This window comes from Macrosteles quadrilineatus, unplaced genomic scaffold, assembly GCF_028750875.1.
Source record: "Macrosteles quadrilineatus isolate MER2022 unplaced genomic scaffold, UCM_ALF_1.0 Scaffold_8__2_contigs__length_117827958, whole genome shotgun sequence".
Classification (NCBI taxonomy): Eukaryota; Metazoa; Arthropoda; class Insecta; order Hemiptera; family Cicadellidae; genus Macrosteles; species Macrosteles quadrilineatus.
In genome coordinates this window covers 27,773,325-27,796,185 of record NW_026542601.1, presented here as the reverse complement: position 1 = coordinate 27,796,185, position 22,861 = coordinate 27,773,325, and the positions used below count along the sequence as shown (strand labels likewise).

Sequence of the window (22,861 nt, the reverse complement as noted above, 5' to 3'; positions counted from 1 at the left end):
TTTAGTAATGAAAATTCTTAATCTTCTCAGCGATATTCAAGCTTGAGATTTTTAAAACCCCTTCAAATCAGCATCATTGCCAACCCTTTACTGATTATATTTACATGAATATCACCATTGACTATACACCTCTACTAGACATATCCCCGTAGCTTAAAAACCTAATCACCTTTGAATACAGATTCTCTCTAAAACCCACCTAACTAATATTAAACTAACTAACTGTTTTTGGGCTAACTAATATTAAACTTTAAGAACTTAAAAAACTATGAAACACAATTCTTTTCAAGTGTACCGAAAACGGGTCGTTGTTCTTTACTCTAAACACCCTTTTGAACAAACATAGTAATAAAGCTTGTTTGCATGTTCTGATGACATTTACATATGAATTTAATTTAATAATACCCCCGCCGCAGCAAACCTGCCGTCTAAGCGAATTTCCATTTGTCCGAATTGATTTTCAATTGATCTATTTAAATAACATTATTAGGTTTAACGAGTACCTAGGTTTGCTGCTACAAGGAAACTAATAAAGTAGTGTGTTTTTAGTAAAATATTGATAGCTTACTATAAAATAAATAAATTTGCCAACTTTGATCAAAATATATCCATAAACAAGCAAACTACAACATTTTACAATATTCTCCATAAGAATAACATGGGAATTTTAAATTTACCATCTTTTTAGTTTTCTCCGTAACTAATAACCGTACAAAAACACTTTGATATACTGAATTGTTTGTTTTTTTAAGCTCTTTAAGAAGGTTTAGAGAAAAATTTGGAAATTTTGTGTTTTGAGGGTAAAAAGTGAGAAAAACCCATTTTTACCCCATAAAACCCCCCATAAAACCCTGTTCCCATGGTCCGATCATGCTGGATCGCGAACTCATTCAAGTTTATCCCGCCTTACACCTTCAAACCAAATTTCATCAAAATCGGATAAAAATTACTCAAGTTATCGTGTTCACGGACACATATATATATATATAAATCTATATATATACCTATATATATATACATATATAAAAATTTGAACGAATGGTGTTTTTGGCCTCTGGGGACATTAAAATGAAAAAGTAAATCGGTCCCGGGCCTAAGTCTTACCATGAGACCTACGGTAATAGCTACTTCCCTATAGGGAAATTCGCTAAAACGACATATTTTTAAAATAAACTTTGTTGTGTTGTTTAATCAAAGTTTTACTGAATATAGTTTTGTACAAATATCGGCCGGGATACATTTTAGAAGAGTTAAACACTATTGCCTGAACAAGAGAAAAAAAAACTCATTCCAACCCATAAGTCATGATATAACGTCTAAGGGTACAAGACTTAAGTAAGTTTTTGGTATCAAATAAATCTTTCAGGTCGGATTTTCTTGTTTAAAAGTTCTTAGAAACTGCTTACAAAGGGTATCCTAACAAAATCTTATTGATTAAACGTTCAAGTTTTCTACTTTTATATCATTGTTGCGATGACTGAAGTATGCTAACATTTATGTTCAATTAAACATAAAAATAACACTCGATTCAATAAATTTAGATTATGGTTAAGTCAGTTATAAATGCATTGACTCCACGTTATAATTCAGTTTTTTTTCCAAATACTTCTACAAATTCTTAACATTGTAGGGTACTTATGCAAGGATGGATTTAAAACCACGGGTTTCCTTTAAAATTAGAAACATTTGTCACGATAAATTATTCGTATTATTGAATCGTATATTGTCTATAATATTCTAATTTAATATATTAGGCAGAGCTAAAAGTAGTAATGATTCATCTTGAGTAAATTCTAGAGGGTTGTGGATCCCTATTTCACGGAAATACACAACTCAGTTAGGTATCAGGCTAATGTAAATTTTAATCCATTTACATAGTGCCTCCAAGCCTAGCAAAATTAAACTTTTACTCGTGAAATGAGTTAATCAAACAATAATCGAGTAAGCAAATTTATAAATTCTTATTAGCAATTGTAGTTTCATCACCATTGGCTTCTGTGGTACAATGCTTTTTAGTCACTCTGGGTATAATGAAATAGTTTTAGGAAAATCAATGCTAATGCATATGTCAATTTATAATGATGATGAAAACTAAATCTCGGTTTAAATTACCTTACCTCAGGCTTAAACCTTCGCGTTGAGTTTTCACTTAATACCCCTCACTAAGTTTTATGGGAATTTTCAATATCCCTGCTTATACAAGTTCCGTGCTAACGAATATACATTAAATTTGGTTATACTAGCCAAGTAAACACCCTCATTATAATGCAACAAAACTATCAGAACTACATGATGCTACACAGACAACATGCTACACCGAGATATTGGTTTTATAAAGATCCAGATTTCAGAGATCAATTAGTTAATGAGAAACATTTAACTGTAGCTGTGGGGAATAACAGCGGCTTAACACTCATGATATTAGACTAACACCATCAAACCTTAAAACTTTATTGACTTACATGAGTAATTACTCTATATGATGTGTAACAAACACGTAATTTCTATGTCAGGAGATTGTTTTTTGGAAAAGGGGAGCGTTATTTAGGAAATTATTGTGGATATTTTCATTAACGATTGGTAAAATGGAAATTTTCAAGATGTAACGGGATCTGAAATCTGATCCCTTCCTCATGTGATAAAATACCTAAAACAAAACAAGGTTAGTACATGAACCCAGTCAAAATTGAGAAATGACAAATAAAACACCACATTAAACTGGAATCAATTCAACAAACACAAAAGCCCTTATATAGAATAACGAAGTATTTACGCTAGTCTTTTATTACGGTACTGTTTTGTTACATTATTACCTAGAGGTTTGCGGGATTATCACATAAAAATCATTTGTTGATTGGCCTGATTTGAACCCGGTAAATTTAAGAATAAAGCCCCACCTCCACCATTAGATAAGCTCGCTCCCTATAGTTACTAATTATAATTTATAACCATCAGTAATATTATCAAGTATGCATTAAACAGTATTATTAGTAAACATTTTTGTTTCCCAGAAACTTCACGTTTTTTTTATATTTCCTTATGATGAGTCAGACATAAGTAACTGAAGACTCGAGAAGAAAGTATAATTTAGAAGGCAATAAGCAACAGCTGGTCGAGCGTAACATGGTGCCATCTGTAGCAAATGTATCTCCACTTTTTCACCTTTTATTGTTTGAACATTAGTTTGTTTAGAAAAAAAATTGTTGAGATTACTGCATTCTGTACCATTGGGATGGATAGCATGTATAGGAAGCAAACTATTATGTAATGCAATCACATTTAATGCAAATTATTAATGTAATGGGTATGTATATTGCTGAAAGACTTGACCCTAGATAAATAATAATGGTAACTGGATAACAGGTATAGATTAATTGGCTTGTTCCCCGATAGTTAACAGTGAACAAATATTAAGACATTCAAGTCATATTTTACAAATTCATTTCATGCCTAATCTTTCGAAGATTTATAATTTTTTTATTACATGGATCTTTGAATGAATTGTTAATGAATATAGCTTAAGGTATAAGTCTGGTTAATAAAATGTACTTCTGACAAATGCCGTATCTTATGCTGAACTATACTATAGATAAATTGATAAGCGTGTTAAAAAAAAAAACTATACCCAAGCATTGTTTCACTCTTGCAGTACCATTGCAAACATAGGGTTTACAAAAATTTGGATTTCAAATAGTTTGTCTTCCTAAAATTATCGTCTAAAATTTTTGAGTTTGTAGGGATTCCCAGTTTTCCTATGGATTTAAAAACTAAAATATCAGCTTAGGAATATTGTATTCCTCAGATAAAACTGTATCAACTGAGGTTCGGCGCCCTGGTTTAACCCTCTTTTACACTAGGATAAGCCCCTCAGCCAAGTACTGATTCGTAATCTACCAGTTTACGAATGTTTAAATTTGTTTTGGTTCGAACGCTTACAGTAAGTATGTAATATGTTCATAGATATAAACTATGTTAACGATGTTAACTATGCTAACGAAATCTTCAATGTTGCGTTGTAAATGTTTCAATGTAGTTATAATGAAATCCCCAATCTTTGTGAATGTACTGTCTTGCCATTGTTAATTTTTAAATGGTCAAGTTTTTTTTAATAAATACAATTAATTTCATAGAAAAATATAATTCACCTCCAGTGGTACCAGGGTATTTTTTTATATTTTATAAGTAATAAATATTTATAAGTAGAATATTGTTATGGTTTATTAGTAAAATGAACCATAAAACTATAATTAACAGTCCAATTACTGCATTAATCAATTTAAACATGATTCCAATGGAGCACTTGGAATATGACTTTTTAAATAGTTATTTAAGCTCAGGATGTTTTGTTAAAGGACGAAGATGAACACAGCAAGTAATAAAGCTAATGAAAACTGTACGATTTTGAAGAATAAGAGAATATTATTAGTACACGTGATGATGTATACATCGCAAACGTACATAAAATGACATCTACTGCAGGTACTCAAGTGACATAATGCCCCAGCAATTTTAATGTGGGATATTTTACTGCATTGCAACATACTACTAACCCAGGGAATATCTTGGTATTGAATAATTTTTTTATGAAAAAGTTTTTTAAAGTGTACCTTTTAAACTATTTTGCACAAGCCTCTTATGCATTATGTACTTAAAACTTACCTTCAATGTGTTGGCCGCTTTGAATTTTCAAAGATTAGATTAGATTGATACTAATTGGCTTGATATTTCTAAATTGCTTACTAAATCGAATCAATGATCAGTCTCGCACTGCATACTACCTTCCCATGATGCTCTACAGTGAGTGTGGTTTATCGATAGCCTGCCTTGTTGCTACATATGGGACTACTTTACCATGAAGCTTTACAGTAAGTGTGGTTTAACGATAGCCTGCCTTGTTGCTACATATGGGGCTACTTTACCATGAAGCTTTACAGTGAGTGTGGTTTAACGATAGCCTGCCTTGTTGCTACATATGGTGCTAATTTACGATGATGCTCTAAAGTGAGTATGGTTTAACGATAGCCTGCCTTGTTGCTACATATGGTGCTAATTTACGATGATGCTCTAAAGTGAGTATGGTTTAACGATAGCCTGCCTTATTGCTACATGGTGCTACTTTACCATGATGCTCTACAGTGAGTATGGTTTAACAAAATGAAATATACAATTACAACCTGCTTCTTACAATATTGTCTAAAAGGTGTTTTTAAATTTTTCCAAATTGTAATCAACATAATTTGTCAAAATTTAAAATTATTGATGTCAGGTTAAGTTTAAAATTTGACCACTAGATTTATTTTTACACTCTGCACACTTATATTGCATATAATATACTCATTTATAATATTAATAATATTCATTTGGCTGTTTCAAGTTCCATCATTCCAACCGTTTTATGTACAAACGTAGGTGAAACGAATAAAATATAGAATTTATTTTGTAACGTGTTATAAGCAAATATAATATTAAATATTGATAGTTTATTTATAACGGGATTTAACTTTTTATATTCATCCCTTGTAAGGAAAGACTCTCATACAATATCCAGTCTCTAATCTACATTCATGAGAAGTCTACACAATCTGTCATACCGATAGATAACGCCAAACTCACGAATATTCTACTCAAAACATAGGATTATCTCAAACATGTTAAAACTATGCAGCAAATATTCTAATATTAATCACGTATGTAACATCGATTATTATATCCACAATATGGGACACAGAATTGCTGCTTATAATAAAGTATTTTTCCTTTTTAAGCTATAAGGATATATTGTCATCAAATGGTTACTACAGTAAATTTACAAATTAAGAGTGATACTCTTATGGGTCAATTTGAATATGAAGAAATGTTTTGGTACACATTGAATAATTATGTTTCGCCACCAAAGCCTAATATGAGATGTTGCAGGAATGGGGTTGTTGTATACCGTATTTTCCCAAAGACTTAAATATTGTAAATATTAAGAATACATTATTTAATAAATATTATACGTGCATAAGTAAGTAAGATGATGAATATTTTATTGGCTATTCTGATTACAGAAAGAACAAAAACGAGACTCCTCCCGGAATGCCTGTTGAGTTGCATAATTACATTCTCTAGTGGGGGAACGAGCTGGTCTAGTGGCTAGAGCGTGAGACTTCGGCCTCTGAGGTCTTGGGTTCAAATCCTGCTAAATCATTAATGGGTTTTATCTAAGTAATATAGCCGCAACCCTTAGGTCTAGCCTGAAGTAATGTGCAAAACAACCCTGGGCACCTGCCAAGTGTCTTAGTAAAAAAAAAACAGCTATTGCACATTTTACACCCTACTCTTTTTATAAATTGTTTACTTTGTGAGTTTAAAACTCAAAAATGGCCTTGTTTAAAACTAACAGTTGTATTTAAAGCGATAGCTTCACACATTCAGTAGAATCGTCCTCTGAAAATAAAGCTATATTTTCCCACAAAAACACTATTCATGGATACTGTGTTTAGCGTTGAGGTTATGATTGCGACGCAATGAAAAATACAATGGTGAATATTCTACATAAATATTTCTAAGAGTAACTAATCATTTAAACCCAGTAAGCTGTGTATAACATGTCATTTCAAAGTAAAACGTACCCTGAATATATAGTGTTTACAACTTCAATTGCAGTGCCCTAGAGCAGAAATACGAGGCTTAGATGTATCCCAATCGAGTAAGCTGTGTTATATACGATCTTCTTACAGAAAGCTCATTCTGACACACTTAGGAAACATTCCCATATCAGTGATACTATAGCAGGATAATCCTATACATCAATATTAAGTTAACTGTTAATATGGTTTAATATAATTTTTCCCCATCTACTGTAGATGTGAAACCCAAATCTGACACTACCAATGATACCCTACAATAACAGCGCCTCATTAGCAGAAGCATTGACTATTGGATACTGATGTAAACATCCCATCAATATGGTCAAGAAGCAGTCGCCTTTTTTTACTAAAAAAGAACAAAGTAATAAGAGCCAGTCACAGAATGCACTAGTGTCTAAAACTCAATTTTCTACCTTATTTTTGGTTGCTGACAAGGTTAATAGTAACAACATTTGCTATAGCTCAGACTGAGCAGTTTGACTTGGTAAAAAAGTGTGTCTATTCCACATAAATTATTAATTATGATCAGCACAATCTGTTGGTGGCTCACAACAACTACGAAGATTTTGACTAATACCTGGTGACAACTTTAGCATAGGGATGGAATGTTTAAAAGAAACTAAAATCAATTAGAATTTGTACTATAAAAACATTCATTTTTAGTAAGGGTCTAATTTCTTTTCTTAAAAAACAATATAAACTAATTTAATTTTCCATAACTAAATTGATTTAAAAATATATTGGTCAACTAAGTTTAATTTGTGAATATATAAAGTAAAACATAAATACATATTTGTAAAATTTTCTCTCTCATTTCTACAAGACCCACTTAAGGAATCCCTTTTTTATAGTCCCTTATGGATTGCAATGCGGGTCCCTCTTCTGCTGCGGAAGCGTTTGTATTGGGTATTGGATTGTCCCAAACAGTTTGAACTTTTCAATTTGCCTCTGAATTAGATTAGAAGAGTTTCACGGTAGTTTACCTTTGTTTGCTTTCTTATCGCAGAGTTGCACGTTTTTTATTCTATTTCCTTTTACTGTGAGCTGGTTTTAAACAACGTACAAATTATGGGTAATATTAAGCCCATAAAACTATTTATTGCATTAATCTCCTATTTTAAGTGGAAACTGTTAAGTGTGGTAAAATATTTTTTATACTCCCTTATGGATTGCAATGCGGGTTCCCTCTTCTGCTGCGGAAGCGTTTGTATTGGGTATTGGATTGTCCCAAACAGTTTGAACTTTTCAATTTGCCTCTGAATTAGATTAGAAGAGTTTCACGGTAGTTTACCTTTGTTTGCTTTCTTATCGCAGAGTTGCACGTTTTTTATTCTATTTCCTTTTACTGTGAGCTGGTTTTAAACAACGTACAAATTATGGGAAATATAAGAGCTTTATAAAACTATTTATTGCATTAATCTCCTATTTTAAGTGGAAACTGTTAAGTGTGGTAAAATATTTTTTTTCGGATTATTATAATTGTAAAATGTATTTATGGAACTAGTTTGTTACTGATCTTTATGTCTACATACAAATAAACGTAGTTTCAACGGCAGAGGTGTATTCCATACAGGTTCATGAGCGTAACTTAATGCTAAAAAACACATTACTTTAAATAGTACATACCGTAAGACCCGCTCCATATTACTGTATAAAACACAATTTAAGTGTTCTTCATATAGCAGTTTGTGTGTGTTTTTACATTGACAACGACATGTACAACAACGTTTTTAGGAACGTGGACTTAAGATTGTACAAAAGTTTAAAATATAAAGTTATTAAATAATAAAATCACTCACTACTATAATTAAATGTACAACTACCATATATGTGCAACAAAATCGCATTGATAGTCAACCCTCTTTATTTCAGTAACAAATTTCTTTTTAACTGCGCAACTTTATTCAAAACAGATTCTATGTAAATTGCCACAGTTTCAGTTAAAACATACCTTATGCCAGTAATAGTAATAGTAAAAGTACCTTATGCCAGAACTAAGATCCCTTTATATAGATCCACCCTTTATATAAATTTACATACATTTACAAGCTTAGGTAACATCTACGTTTAAACGAAACAATGATTTTATAAGGTGAATAAAACATAGAAATTGACCGAACCAATACACGGAGCAATATACACACCCAGATATGAAGTTATGAGGATAAAGTTGTAACTCAGTGGGTTTATTGTTCACAAGCCATAAAACTAAACGATCTCCGTTCAAACGATGTTGTTTTCACCCGTGTACTCAGTATAGGCCTACTAATTTTAAAATTATTTGTTCACTTCAACCTATAAAATTATTGAAATCATACTTGTTTGTTAGTTTTTTATACTTCAACTATAAAAACCTAGTTAAAAACCAAAGGTAAAGACCATATATTAAGTTAGGCAACTAAGAATATAAATTTTTTTTAAATTGGAGGACAACGGAAACTGTTTACTACTGTATAAGTTAATTAAAAATAAAATTACATCTAAATTATAGGTAACACAAGTGCCGTAAATAGCAAATATCTTATTTTTTTTCTAAACGTCTAAAAAAATTAACAAAACAGCTTGGTAATATTTTGGTAAAAACAGCCCATAACTGACATGTGTTAAGTGTTAGAGTTTTGACTATAAAGGCAATGATTCAAGTTTTTTTATTAAATTATATTTAGATTTTCAGAGCTCTCCATCCTCATAATATCTTAAACTGTTTTACAGGTTGTGATATTATGGGTCAGTTTATCTTAAGGGTTTGCTATGAGATTTTGTCAGTCCACTCCACGTAAAGCTTCTTTATTTTATCTTTTTATGTTTCCCAAGCTGCAATTATCATACTAACATTAGTAGGTAAATAATAACTAAGGTAACTAATGATTTTCTGCTCATAGTATATGTTAAACAGTATAAACCAATTTATATGTACCATCTTTAACCATTTATTTGGAATCATGAACTGCAAAATCGTAAAGGTAAGCTAACATAACCTAATGCTTTTTTATCAACAAGTAAAATAAGGGTTTATTAAAAAGTACAAAGTAGATACTGGACTGAAATACTAACATTATCAAGTAACAAGATTAAAGGCACTTAAAAACCACGTAAGGCGGTAAATAAAATCAAAGTACTGTAATATTTAAATATTTTACAAAATACATTTACAATACAAGACTGTTATGGAAATCTTTCATGGATATAAGAATACTCCCAACTAATTATAATACATATACGTTTTCAAAAGGTAACCAACTATAAGCCTTAACTTTGATGGACTTTCAATATTTGGTTTACCTGTTTTTTTTTTGTTTTCTTGTTTTCTTGTTTTTTTTTTACTAAAAACACTTAATACAAATCCAATAAATTCTCAATTTTAACGTAGGAAAGTATAGTAGCCTAATGCTTTGGTATTATATGAAAAACATGAGCACAAGTAGTCAACCTAAATGTGTTGAGATTTGAAAGACCTCTTTTATTTTCACAGATTTCGTTCTCTGGTTCCAAAGTGGATCTGTTTACAACGTCCATTGTCCTTTATCGTGACCACACCACACACAATCCAGTGTCCCTTTACATGCCTTGGTCTGATTGTACCTCACACCCATCGTAAAACCTTTCTACAACTTCTACACAACATTTACCTTTAAATCGTTATTTCCAACCTAGTTTGGATTCGAAATTCTGTAAATTTTGTTAACGAAACCATTGAGCCACCTCCACAATGTTAAAACTTATTACATCTGATTTATCGATGCAAAATGGTATATCTGAAAGTACGAGTACATTGCCTATGCAATTTAAGAATTTTACTTTAGGTAATACTAAAAGTGAGGGTTAATGTCTCCTTGTTAAATAAATTGCCCCTTTAAAAGCCGCGTTTGTGGTTATGATTAATTTCTATTTTTACATGTAGTCCAACAAAACCCTAAGAAGTATGTAAGGAGTGTACCATGTGAAATGAAATTCTCTTTTATTTCCTTAACCTCCTTCAATCGTATCCTCCTCCTGGTGGTGTTTAACTTATGGACCACAAAGAGCTAACCGACTTCAAGGAACTTATGGTTCAAAAAAAAGTATCGGTCCAAAAGGAACTTATGGACCACAAGAAACTTATGGACCAGAGGAACTTATGGGCTACCAGGACAATGGCTAGCAAACGGCAACATTCTAGAAGCTATCTGTGTGACAGTTTCATGAGGATGCCAAAGTCAAAGTATATAATGCCTCACCAAGGCATTACGTCGTACCTCATATATAAATGTGTTCTATTCAATTTGCATCCATAAAAGATACAATAATTAATCTACTTTTATAAATTACCATAACGGAAGTCCGAATCGTAAATATCCATACAGCTTACATATATTTTTACCAATACCTAGCCCATTAATAGTTCTAAAGAAAAATAAAACGTCACCGACGCAAATCGTATCTTCCAAATGCATTAACAAAAGTATTGCTGATAATATACGACACTTTGTGTGCTACAATAGATTGTACAAACTCGACATAAATAGAACATAATAGCGTTAAAATAAACTTTGCAAGGCGAGTAGATTAAACACCGTGTATAATTTAATTATAGCCTCAAGTATGCAATTACTGTAGCGACATAGTAACTTAACAAGTTTTCTAGTTTGCATAGTTTGCACTGCCACTAAAGCAAGAAGTGTCATGTTGTTTGAAGCTTTATTGTGATGGTGCTAAATAGCTCACAATATCTTATTGTCTAGTTTTTTTTTATATTTCACTCACTATTTTTTAAGCATTACATTATGTGTGTTGTACCTGTTTTGCATAAATGAGAGAAGTTGCAATTATATCGGGTAAATATCTTAGCGTTAATCCACAATAACTGATATTATTTTTTTCACGTAATAAAGATCATGATTGTGCATCTTCTTAGGATATATCTGCTTAAAGTACTCCTTAATCTGTATACATTGAAGACATGCAATTCAACACATATCCCACTTTTACATTCGAGTACACCATTATGCTCTACCTCGGAACTGATTAACACATTAATAGGCTATTAGAGGGTTGTGGAATCACCCCTGAAAAAAAATTTAATTGGTTATTAGCAGAGTTTTAACCCAGGACTTAAAAGCCGTGTGCTCTTTCCTAGACCAGGTCAATCCCCGCATGAAGACAATTACATTTCTCCGGATGGTAAATATCACTTAGCAGTTACACTTTGCTATGACACGTTTTTTTTTCATTTCAAATTGTAATTGCTTAGGTTGTATTTACTAAAACTAGTAATTGTCATTGATTTTGCCCCGAATGTAACCTATTCAGTACATAGCTTACATAAATGTAGTAAAATAAACCCGATATTATTTTATTTTCCAGCAGGGACATGAACATTAAACATTTAACCGGTAACTAAGTTGTTTGAAAAGAGTAAGTATTGATCATGATCCATTTATGTGACGTATAAGGTTCAAAAAAGGTTCCTTTTTATAGGAAGAATGCTAAGAAGCTATTTTACAGTAACATGAGTTAAACATAATGGTCAGTTATACTAAAATATTTACCTATTGTAAATCCAAAGTAATGTTTACAGTTTATAAAGATACGATAACACTTTATTATGTAAAGAATATGTATTAAACTATTTCTTGGCTTTGAAGCGGTGCGTGGATTGTACCAACACAAAGATGAACATAACCTGTATAAATAAATATAATTTTTTTTCATTTCAATATTATTGACCTAGCTTCTCGATATCGAAACACGGAATGACTCGAAGATCCCAACGGAATGTATAAAAAGTAAACAACTTGAAGGGTTGAAGAGGGCAATTTAAACCGTCCATTTAAAGTGGACTGGTCAGCCGTACGTGGCCAGCTTAGCAATGTAGGGAGCAGGAATAAAATACAGCAATAAGAACATTTTATAAGTCGTATTCCACGATTTAATCCGTAAATTTAATCCATATCTCTTATACAATGTATTGTACGTTTTCTATTTTTACAGAATAAACTCAAACTTTCAATCAAGTTCTTTAATACTATATCAACAAGGCTAGTAGCTGTTTGGGTTGTGCCCTAAGTGACACCATTTGATAATATGACTACGTTACAAGAATAAAAATGTATTTCTAGAGCTAAGAAGTAATACAAATATGATAAGGTTTAGATACCTCAAATTGTTTTATATAAATAATAGCATAGGAATCTTAACTTGTTTTACACATGAGCAAACTGTTATAAATTTAAATCGTCTTTAAGGTTCAAAACAATTGAAATTTAATTTGTAGTTTATAAATATCCCCCAATTTATTCAAAATACCAATAAAGAAAAGTAATAAAGTAAAATAAATCTATACGAAGTACTATTTCATTACTACTTTTTACCATGCCTTATTTATTAGTAAAAGAACAACTCCATCCCATATTTCCTTTGACTTATAATTGAACATGCATAAATGCAACTAGGCCATGGATATAAAAACTAAATCCTAAGTACAAAAAGAAAATATAATCATATTATTAATATTTTTTAGGTAAGTTATAATTGTTTATTAGTAGATAAGTGGATCACTAAGGTTCTACCAATTTACTACCATAAACCTTTTTCAAAGATACTAAATAGTATTGTAAGACAGTGCGACGAGATTTTCTGCACTGGAAAAATATTACAAGTGCAGCAGTCGCAACCGTTTGCCGGGGATAGCTCAGCCTACAATGGCTGGGTAAAGTTCCAGGGTCTGCGATAAGGTCAGGGAAACCACTAGGCCAAAAGCCGGGTCTAACCGGTATAGGACTGGCTCATACACGGGCACTGTGAACAAGTAAAAAAAACAAGTCACCAAAACAAACGTGCAATAATCACTACCAGGCCTACGCCGATTCTCCACACTCCTAGGGGGTCGTTGCTGACTGCGCAACTCGGGCTTCGTCCTAACTATCCAATAGTTAAGCCCAGAGTGCCTAAAACACGGTGAGTTACACGACGACTTGCCAATAAAAACCACAACGCGTGTTATCGCCAGGCGGGGTCTACTAGGCCACTATAATCCAATACACAACTCTATTGCCCAAGCTAACAATCAAACAGTTCACTCAATAATAATACCAGATAACAGTACAAGTGCACTATAGGTAGAGTGACTACACCACTAGTAGCTGGTCTCAATAAATACCAAGCCAAACAAGCAAAGCTAAATGGCAATTGCACTACTATTAAATTATTGAGCTACTTAGTAGCAGATAAATAAATATTAAATACGTTCCAAACACTAGATAAATATATTATCTGATAGCCGGTACTCCGCTACCCAAGCTACCGAGATAACGTGTTGGACTACCAAACAAGCTGTTCAGGTTAAATTAAAATAATCAAATGAATAAACAATAACAACCCTACTACTGCTACTGTTACTATATCAACGTTATATTGCTTAGCTGGGCTTCTGTTAATAGGCTAATAATATTAGCTACTAGCCTACTGGCCACGTGTTTCCAACTACGCACGCTAAATCGTGCAGCCTAGGTTTGTCGGGCCTCAGAGTTATTAGTAATATAACTAACTCTAGGTACAACGCAAAATAATATCTACTACAGTCAATTAAATTATATTATTTGCGCTCTAGCACCTGCCCAGAACCGTCAGGAATACACTTTAATATTATTCCTGACTAATATAAATCCTAACTACCGTCAGGCTTTGACCAGCACGGTTACAACTCTAACTCTCGCAATAAAACCAGATATTAATATTATCAAAATAATAATATCAAGTCGTCCACTCACCACAAGTGGGTCAGTACCCAACTTACACCAACACTCGGCGCGATCACACCACCAGCATACTCCGACACCACTGTCACGTACACCACTCCTCTCTGTACCACCAACGTACGCCAGCCGTCTCCACAGGCACAGGACATCAACACTCACTTCTTGACTCTCCGAGATCCACCACTCGAATGTCCTTCTCCTATACTGTCCTGAAGATCTAGGATATCCCAGGCTTATCGGAACTGATAAGCCGGGTCAAAGGGCGCTAGGTAGCTTCGCTGCCGCTGCTTGCTTACCTCAACAGACCCGCGGCCCAAATAACGAAAATATACCCCCCTGGGAAAAATAACTCGTTACACCCCCCACTTACATCGGGGGGAAAAAAAAGAAAACGGCCAAAAGAAAAAAAATCTCCAAACTCCGACCAAAACAAAACACTCCGGCCCCTCACCCAATGATACCTCCTTTACCATGGGTCTCAATGTAAACCAAAAACCAAACTACTAGATTAACAAAAAAACAAATAAATCACTCCCACTCCAACTGCGAGCAGTAAACTAAAATTAAATATTGTAAAGCCCCACCCGCATCACGACACTCAATGAAGTGTCTCTAGGGTCCGGAGCTTGGCGGCACGGATCTTGAACTTGGACCCATCGGCCCGGGTCACCACCCAGCGCTTGTTCCTCAGATCCGTCTTCGACCACCCTTGGGTCTCCAACTCCGCCAAACGGTCTCGCAGGTGTTGTGGCACTTCGAACCCGCGCTGACCGCTGGCCTCCGTATCCACCCGCACGTCCGACTGAGAGCATGCCGGCGGCCTTCTCTCCGCCCTCTCAGTGAACCGTCGCTCGAGTCTGCGAGCTACGTCACCGCTCCGCCCAGACCGTTGAGGAGAATGCAGTCTCTCGCACCGTCGGGCCAGGAGCTTATACCTCAAGTCGACGTGAGCACGACGACGGGTCTCCTCATTCCGGCGTTGACCAGGTTCCTGCTGTTGAGGTCCACCTTCCCGGCGTCTCCTCGTAGACACTCCTTCCGGATTGCGCCGATTCGGCTCCACCCCGTGGTCAGGTCTCCGAACCCTGTGTCCACCTAGACCACGGCTCCTCTCCACCACCTGACGCTGCTGGCTTCCCTGGTACCTTCGAGTCTCGTCGCGATGCCGCTCGAGCCTTCGCTTATGTTCTCGCCGGGATCCTGGGTGACGGTGTTGACGACGATCCTCGCCTCGCTGACAACCACCCAATCTCGACTGGACCGCTGGTCTGGCGGCTGGTTCCGCGTCAAGCTCCACCACCAACTCGCCATCCTCCAGGTCTAGACAGGGCTCTTGGCTCTCGACGGGTGCCCGTCCCGAAGCTTCAGCCTCCGCCACGTCGTCTAGCAGCATGGCTGAGGTCTCGCCACCTAACAGCCTCGCTTCCTCCGCAGCCCTCCTGTCAGAATGTTGCCCGACTTCCCCAGTCACCTCCTCTACCACTTCGAAGATCTCCGATGGGGTTTCGTCAACCGGCAGCGTGAGGTCGATTGTAACGGCTGACGACTGAGGAGGGACGGGGTTGACGTTCCGGCGATTTTGGAAATCCTCCCTGTCGAATTTCCCTCTCTTCAGGACTTCGGCGATGGCCAAGCGTGCTTCGTGGACGTCGATAGGTTCAGTGATAGGGGCGTTCCTCGCTAACCTGTCAGCGTACACGCACACAAACACTCCGCAGCTCTCTGCATCTTCTTGGCGGGGTAAGCTTGCCGGGGAGTCGACTAGGGCCCAACCATCCGCGTCAAACGGGAGGTTCTCGGATCTGGCGTACAGCCGAAGAAAATCTAGCACGCCCTCCATTTGTTGTCTCGCTGCAGCTCGCCGATGCCCGACAGAATCGAAAGTAGCGATTTCCGCCTTCCGGGGCCACACACCGATCAGCGACCAATGTCCATGCTGTCCAACGTTCGGCAGGTGTATTGGGAATAACAGAAGTTCCCTACTAAAAGGGTTTATATTTCGCAACCGCCACTTCGTCGCCTCATATCCTCCCCTTACCCAGTCGGACCTAAAGGCGCTGTCACATGCCCAAACTGTAGGTAAGTGCCGGTAATAGAAACACCTGCGCTCAATAAGGCGAAGGTACCCATTAATCGCAATCCCATTCACTAGGCAATTGGGACGAAGGGTCTCAATGTCTTCCGGCAAAACAAAAATCTCCGAACGCAGAGACATCTTAATACTAAGCCAAAGGTAAACAAGCAGGCAAACAAGCAAGCAACCAAGCAACGACTACCCAAGCCCAAAACCCCCCTAGGACCCCCCTAGGAAAAATAACTCGTTACATCCCCCACTTACATCGGGATGAAAAAAAAAGAAAACGGCCAAAAAGAAAAAAAAATATTCGAACTCCGGCCAAAACAAAATACTCTAACCCCTAACCCAATGGTGAATCCTACACCACAGGTCTCAAACTTAAAACAAAGAAAAACTCTTCTACTTGCCACTACCAGCCATGGTGCAGAATGATTTGGCATCAGGAACCAGACGGGGATTTCCATTGCAAGGGCCTTCGGGGTCTACGTCACCAATTTTGACACTGTCCATGCGGCCACCTGCTTGGCCAGAACAGTCATCACCCACGCCCATTCTTACTACCTCTGTCCCACATGTCACCAATCCGAGGTCTCGGATGACATCCATACCCAGAATCATGTCCGTGGTGAGAGTGGGGACGTACAAGGCATCTCCTATCCACCGTCTTCCCGCAGCTTCTCCTGCTAGCCGAAACGAATATTTGGCCGTTGACCGTGTCCCATCTGCCATCCTCAGAGGAGCGGTTTGCTTACACGGCTCTACACCCTGGTGCTGAAGATGGTTGGCGACTCCTCGCCCAACCAAGCTAACTACGGACCCAGTGTCCAATAACGCCTTAAAAACGCTGCCCATCAGCACAACTTCAACAAAGGACCTAGAGTCCAAAGTTAGTCGGTCCTCGTCTACTCTACCAACCAGGCTGTTTAGTTGTCCGAGCCACTCGGACCACTCTTCTGAGGTCGTTCGTTTTCGGGGGCCTCGCTCAGTTGACCTCCTGATGTCTGAGCTGGCCTGCCGTTTCCCGCACGACATCCACACTGATTCACCGTCATACCGGGATTGCCACATCCATAACAGGAGACGGTCCTTGGTTTACCACATTCTCGGGCAAAGTGACCAATCTCCTGGCACCTAAAACATTTCACCGTCCCCTTTGGACCCTCAGGCGCTCTAGCTGCTGTCACGGGCCGTTGACCGTGGACCCGATCCGACTTCGAAGCCACCCGCCCAAGCGACTCAGCTTCCGGAGATGGTCTCTCGAAACTCCGCTTCTCGACGGCGGCAGTTTCGGCGCGCTTCTCCACCTTCTTTTTGGGTGTGTAGGCGGTTTCCAAAACCAGCGCTACGTCCGGAGAAGGAGGAGGTCTAAAGGCCGCCTTCTCTCGCAGATAGGCCTCGTAGTCTTCGGCTAACTCAACCATCTCGGCCAGATTGCGGAAGTCCCGCCGTCACACCATGAGTTTGTACTCTGGTCGCATGTTGTTGTAGATCAAGTCCAATCTACCATGCTCGGACAACGTACCGCTACGCCTAAGCAAGGTACTTATAGCAACCACGTAGTCCCGGAAGTGCTCGCCTTCACCCTGTGTCCTTTTCCGGATCTCCTCATCCAAATTCCTCTGATAACCAGGTGGAAGGAACTGGATCTCAAATTGATGCCGAAAAGCTTCAAATGAATACAGGAGCTCCTTGCAATTCCTGTACCATAGAAGCGCTGAGCCTTGCAACAGCTCCGGCAGCGCTCTGAGCAGGTCCTCTGATGTTATAGAGTACGAGACCATCAGCTCTTCAAGGCGCTCCAGGAACGACACAGGGTCTCGTCGGCCATCAAACCTTAAACCCCACTTCCGTACCGTGTTGCATACTTTGGAGCAATCCTTTGGCTCCACCCTGCTGGCCTCATTTGAGAGCATATCCGAGCCTCGTGGCAGCTCCAAGCTAGAAGGCCGGGCTGGTCTCTCAGAAGTATCATTGGGCCGCTGCCATCCCTCGGGTCTACTAGGTAACCCAAAGGTAGGCATTGGAGCAGCCACAACAGGGGACGTAGGGTTGGCGGGTCTTTCGAACCCATAGCCGACCCCATTACTCGGCGAGCCTCTCGCCTGTCGCACCACCGATGCCAGATGTTCTCTAAGAGTCCGGGTATCAGTCTCCAAAGACAACCCAAGGATCTCTTTAACCACCTCTAACTCCCTGCTAAGTCCCACTATCTCTGCTTGATTCGATTCCGCATTACCCAGTACCTGAGGTACGGTTCTCGGGGGGTCAGGAAACTCCACAGTTGTAGTAGCCGGCGGTACATATGTCGGTGCAGCAGCCCCAGCCGTACACAGCCTATCATCGCTGTACCGACGGGCATTCCGCTGCTTCCAAAACGACGAGAATCGCTACCGTAATTCCGCAGAAGTACCAGTGGTCACCAAACCATACTGGTCCATCGTTCTCATGAGCTCACCTTTCGAGAGGTCATAGATCCAACCCACGCGACTGTCCCGGGGCTGCGACCCCAAGGACATAGTCGCTGGCGCGGAATAGGTCAACGAAGTTGTCACCGTCGTAGCCACTACCGAGGAAATTGTCGGCCAAACGGGCGAAGACGCCGGCCACAATGACGATGTCGTCATCACCGACAGTTCGGAGCTAACCCCAGAACTAGTCGTAGCAATAGCAGACGTAATAGGCGTACCGCCCAGCACAGACGTCGTATTCGTAGTGACAACCATATTTAAAACTCAAATACCACGACTAATCCGCAAAAATAAGAGCGAAACCGATTAAAATCTATTTAACACCGTTCTATAAAATCACACCAATAATAGGGGTGAAAGTCAAACCACAAATACACAATAAGGGTTCTCACTCAAATAATATTCAACACTAAAGCTCAATTAATTAGCAAAATAATATTTACCAACTAATATCTATGTATCCAACCACTAAATAAATTAGGGTTCACAACACACCACGCTGTAACAGAAAACAGGTTAGGCCTTCCAAACCGACTATAAAATCACAGCAGGTCTGCCTAAAACTCTGCTCAACAGCTCAGGTCCGCAGCCAATCTGCATAAGTCCGCAGCAAATCTGCACAAATAAAATTTTTTTGTTCGGGCGCCGTTAATACGTCAGCAACTCAGCACCACTGCCAACCTCAGTCCCTGTTCGCAGGCGCCACCTTGCGACGAGATTTTCTGCACTGGAAAAATATTACAAGTGCAGCAGTCGCAACCGTTTGCCGGGGATAGCTCAGCCTACAATGGCTGGGTAAAGTTCCAGGGTCTGCGATAAGGTCAGGGAAACCACTAGGCCAAAAGCCGGGTCTAACCGGTATCGGACTGGCTCATACACGGGCACTGTGAACAAGTAAAAAAAACAAGTCACCAAAACAAACGTGCAATAATCACTACCAGGCCTACGCCGATTCTCCACACTCCTAGGGGGTCGTTGCTGACTGCGCAACTCGGGCTTCGTCCTAACTATCCAATAGTTAAGCCCAGAGTGCCTAAAACACGGTGAGTTACACGACGACTTGCCAATAAAAACCACAACGCGTGTTATCGCCAGGCGGGGTCTACTAGGCCACTATAATCCAATACACAACTCTATTGCCCAAGCTAACAATCAAACAGTTCACTCAATAATAATACCAGATAACAGTACAAGTGCACTATAGGTAGAGTGACTACACCACTAGTAGCTGGTCTCAATAAATACCAAGCCAAACAAGCAAAGCTAAATGGCAATTGCACTACTATTAAATTATTGAGCTACTTAGTAGCAGATAAATAAATATTAAATACGTTCCAAACACTAGATAAATATATTATCTGATAGCCGGTACTCCGCTACCCAAGCTACCGAGATAACGTGTTGGACTACCAAACAAGCTGTTCAGGTTAAATTAAAATAATCAAATGAATAAACAATAACAACCCTACTACTGCTACTGTTACTATATCAACGTTATATTGCTTAGCTGGGCTTCTGTTAATAGGCTAATAATATTAGCTACTAGCCTACTGGCCACGTGTTTCCAACTACGCACGCTAAATCGTGCAGCCTAGGTTTGTCGGGCCTCAGAGTTATTAGTAATATAACTAACTCTAGGTACAACGCAAAATAATATCTACTACAGTCAATTAAATTATATTATTTGCGCTCTAGCACCTGCCCAGAACCGTCAGGAATACACTTTAATATTATTCCTGACTAATATAAATCCTAACTACCGTCAGGCTTTGACCAGCACGGTTACAACTCTAACTCTCGCAATAAAACCAGATATTAATATTATCAAAATAATAATATCAAGTCGTCCACTCACCACAAGTGGGTCAGTACCCAACTTACACCAACACTCGGCGCGATCACACCACCAGCATACTCCGACACCACTGTCACGTACACCACTCCTCTCTGTACCACCAACGTACGCCAGCCGTCTCCACAGGCACAGGACATCAACACTCACTTCTTGACTCTCCGAGATCCACCACTCGAATGTCCTTCTCCTATACTGTCCTGAAGATCTTAGGATATCCCAGGCTTATCGGAACTGATAAGCCGGGTCAAAGGGCGCTAGGTAGCTTCGCTGCCGCTGCTTGCTTACCTCAACAGACCCGCGGCCCAAATAACGAAAATATACCCCCCTGGGAAAAATAACTCGTTACACCCCCCACTTACATCGGGGGAAAAAAAAAGAAAACGGCCAAAAGAAAAAAAATCTCCAAACTCCGACCAAAACAAAACACTCCGGCCCCTCACCCAATGATACCTCCTTTACCATGGGTCTCAATGTAAACCAAAAACCAAACTACTAGATTAACAAAAAAACAAATAAATCACTCCCACTCCAACTGCGAGCAGTAAACTAAAATTAAATATTGTAAAGCCCCACCCGCATCACGACACTCAATGAAGTGTCTCTAGGGTCCGGAGCTTGGCGGCACGGATCTTGAACTTGGACCCATCGGCCCGGGTCACCACCCAGCGCTTGTTCCTCAGATCCGTCTTCGACCACCCTTGGGTCTCCAACTCCGCCAAACGGTCTCACAGGTGTTGTGGCACTTCGAACCCGCGCTGACCGCTGGCCTCCGTATCCACCCGCACGTCCGACTGAGAGCATGCCGGCGGCCTTCTCTCCGCCCTCTCAGTGAACCGTCGCTCGAGTCTGCGAGCTACGTCACCGCTCCGCCCAGACCGTTGAGGAGAATGCAGTCTCTCGCACCGTCGGGCCAGGAGCTTATACCTCAAGTCGACGTGAGCACGACGACGGGTCTCCTCATTCCGGCGTTGACCAGGTTCCTGCTGTTGAGGTCCACCTTCCCGGCGTCTCCTCGTAGACACTCCTTCCGGATTGCGCCGATTCGGCTCCACCCCGTGGTCAGGTCTCCGAACCCTGTGTCCACCTAGACCACGGCTCCTCTCCACCACCTGACGCTGCTGGCTTCCCTGGTACCTTCGAGTCTCGTCGCGATGCCGCTCGAGCCTTCGCTTATGTTCTCGCCGGGATCCTGGGTGACGGTGTTGACGACGATCCTCGCCTCGCTGACAACCACCCAATCTCGACTGGACCGCTGGTCTGGCGGCTGGTTCCGCGTCAAGCTCCACCACCAACTCGCCATCCTCCAGGTCTAGACAGGGCTCTTGGCTCTCGACGGGTGCCCGTCCCGAAGCTTCAGCCTCCGCCACGTCGTCTAGCAGCATGGCTGAGGTCTCGCCACCTAACAGCCTCGCTTCCTCCGCAGCCCTCCTGTCAGAATGTTGCCCGACTTCCCCAGTCACCTCCTCTACCACTTCGAAGATCTCCGATGGGGTTTCGTCAACCGGCAGCGTGAGGTCGATTGTAACGGCTGACGACTGAGGAGGGACGGGGTTGACGTTCCGGCGATTTTGGAAATCCTCCCTGTCGAATTTCCCTCTCTTCAGGACTTCGGCGATGGCCAAGCGTGCTTCGTGGACGTCGATAGGTTCAGTGATAGGGGCGTTCCTCGCTAACCTGTCAGCGTACACGCACACAAACACTCCGCAGCTCTCTGCATCTTCTTGGCGGGGTAAGCTTGCCGGGGAGTCGACTAGGGCCCAACCATCCGCGTCAAACGGGAGGTTCTCGGATCTGGCGTACAGCCGAAGAAAATCTAGCACGCCCTCCATTTGTTGTCTCGCTGCAGCTCGCCGATGCCCGACAGAATCGAAAGTAGCGATTTCCGCCTTCCGGGGCCACACACCGATCAGCGACCAATGTCCATGCTGTCCAACGTTCGGCAGGTGTATTGGGAATAACAGAAGTTCCCTACTAAAAGGGTTTATATTTCGCAACCGCCACTTCGTCGCCTCATATCCTCCCCTTACCCAGTCGGACCTAAAGGCGCTGTCACATGCCCAAACTGTAGGTAAGTGCCGGTAATAGAAACACCT

At 39.7% G+C, this 22,861-nt stretch overlaps 1 protein-coding gene across 1 annotated transcript; it reads right to left on the bottom strand.

Moving 5' to 3' along the window:
* Window positions 1–14,799: 14,799 nt before the first annotated feature.
* LOC129000285 (uncharacterized) lies at window positions 14,800–17,866 on the bottom strand. Its single transcript, XM_054427246.1, has 3 exons — window positions 17,563–17,866; window positions 17,054–17,254; window positions 14,800–16,441 (listed from the first exon to the last, which is right to left on the bottom strand). Exons 1-3 carry the CDS (start codon window positions 17,864–17,866, stop codon window positions 14,967–14,969), a joined length of 1,980 nt encoding a protein of 659 aa, XP_054283221.1. The 3' UTR covers window positions 14,800–14,966.
* Window positions 17,867–22,861: the final 4,995 nt, after the last annotated feature.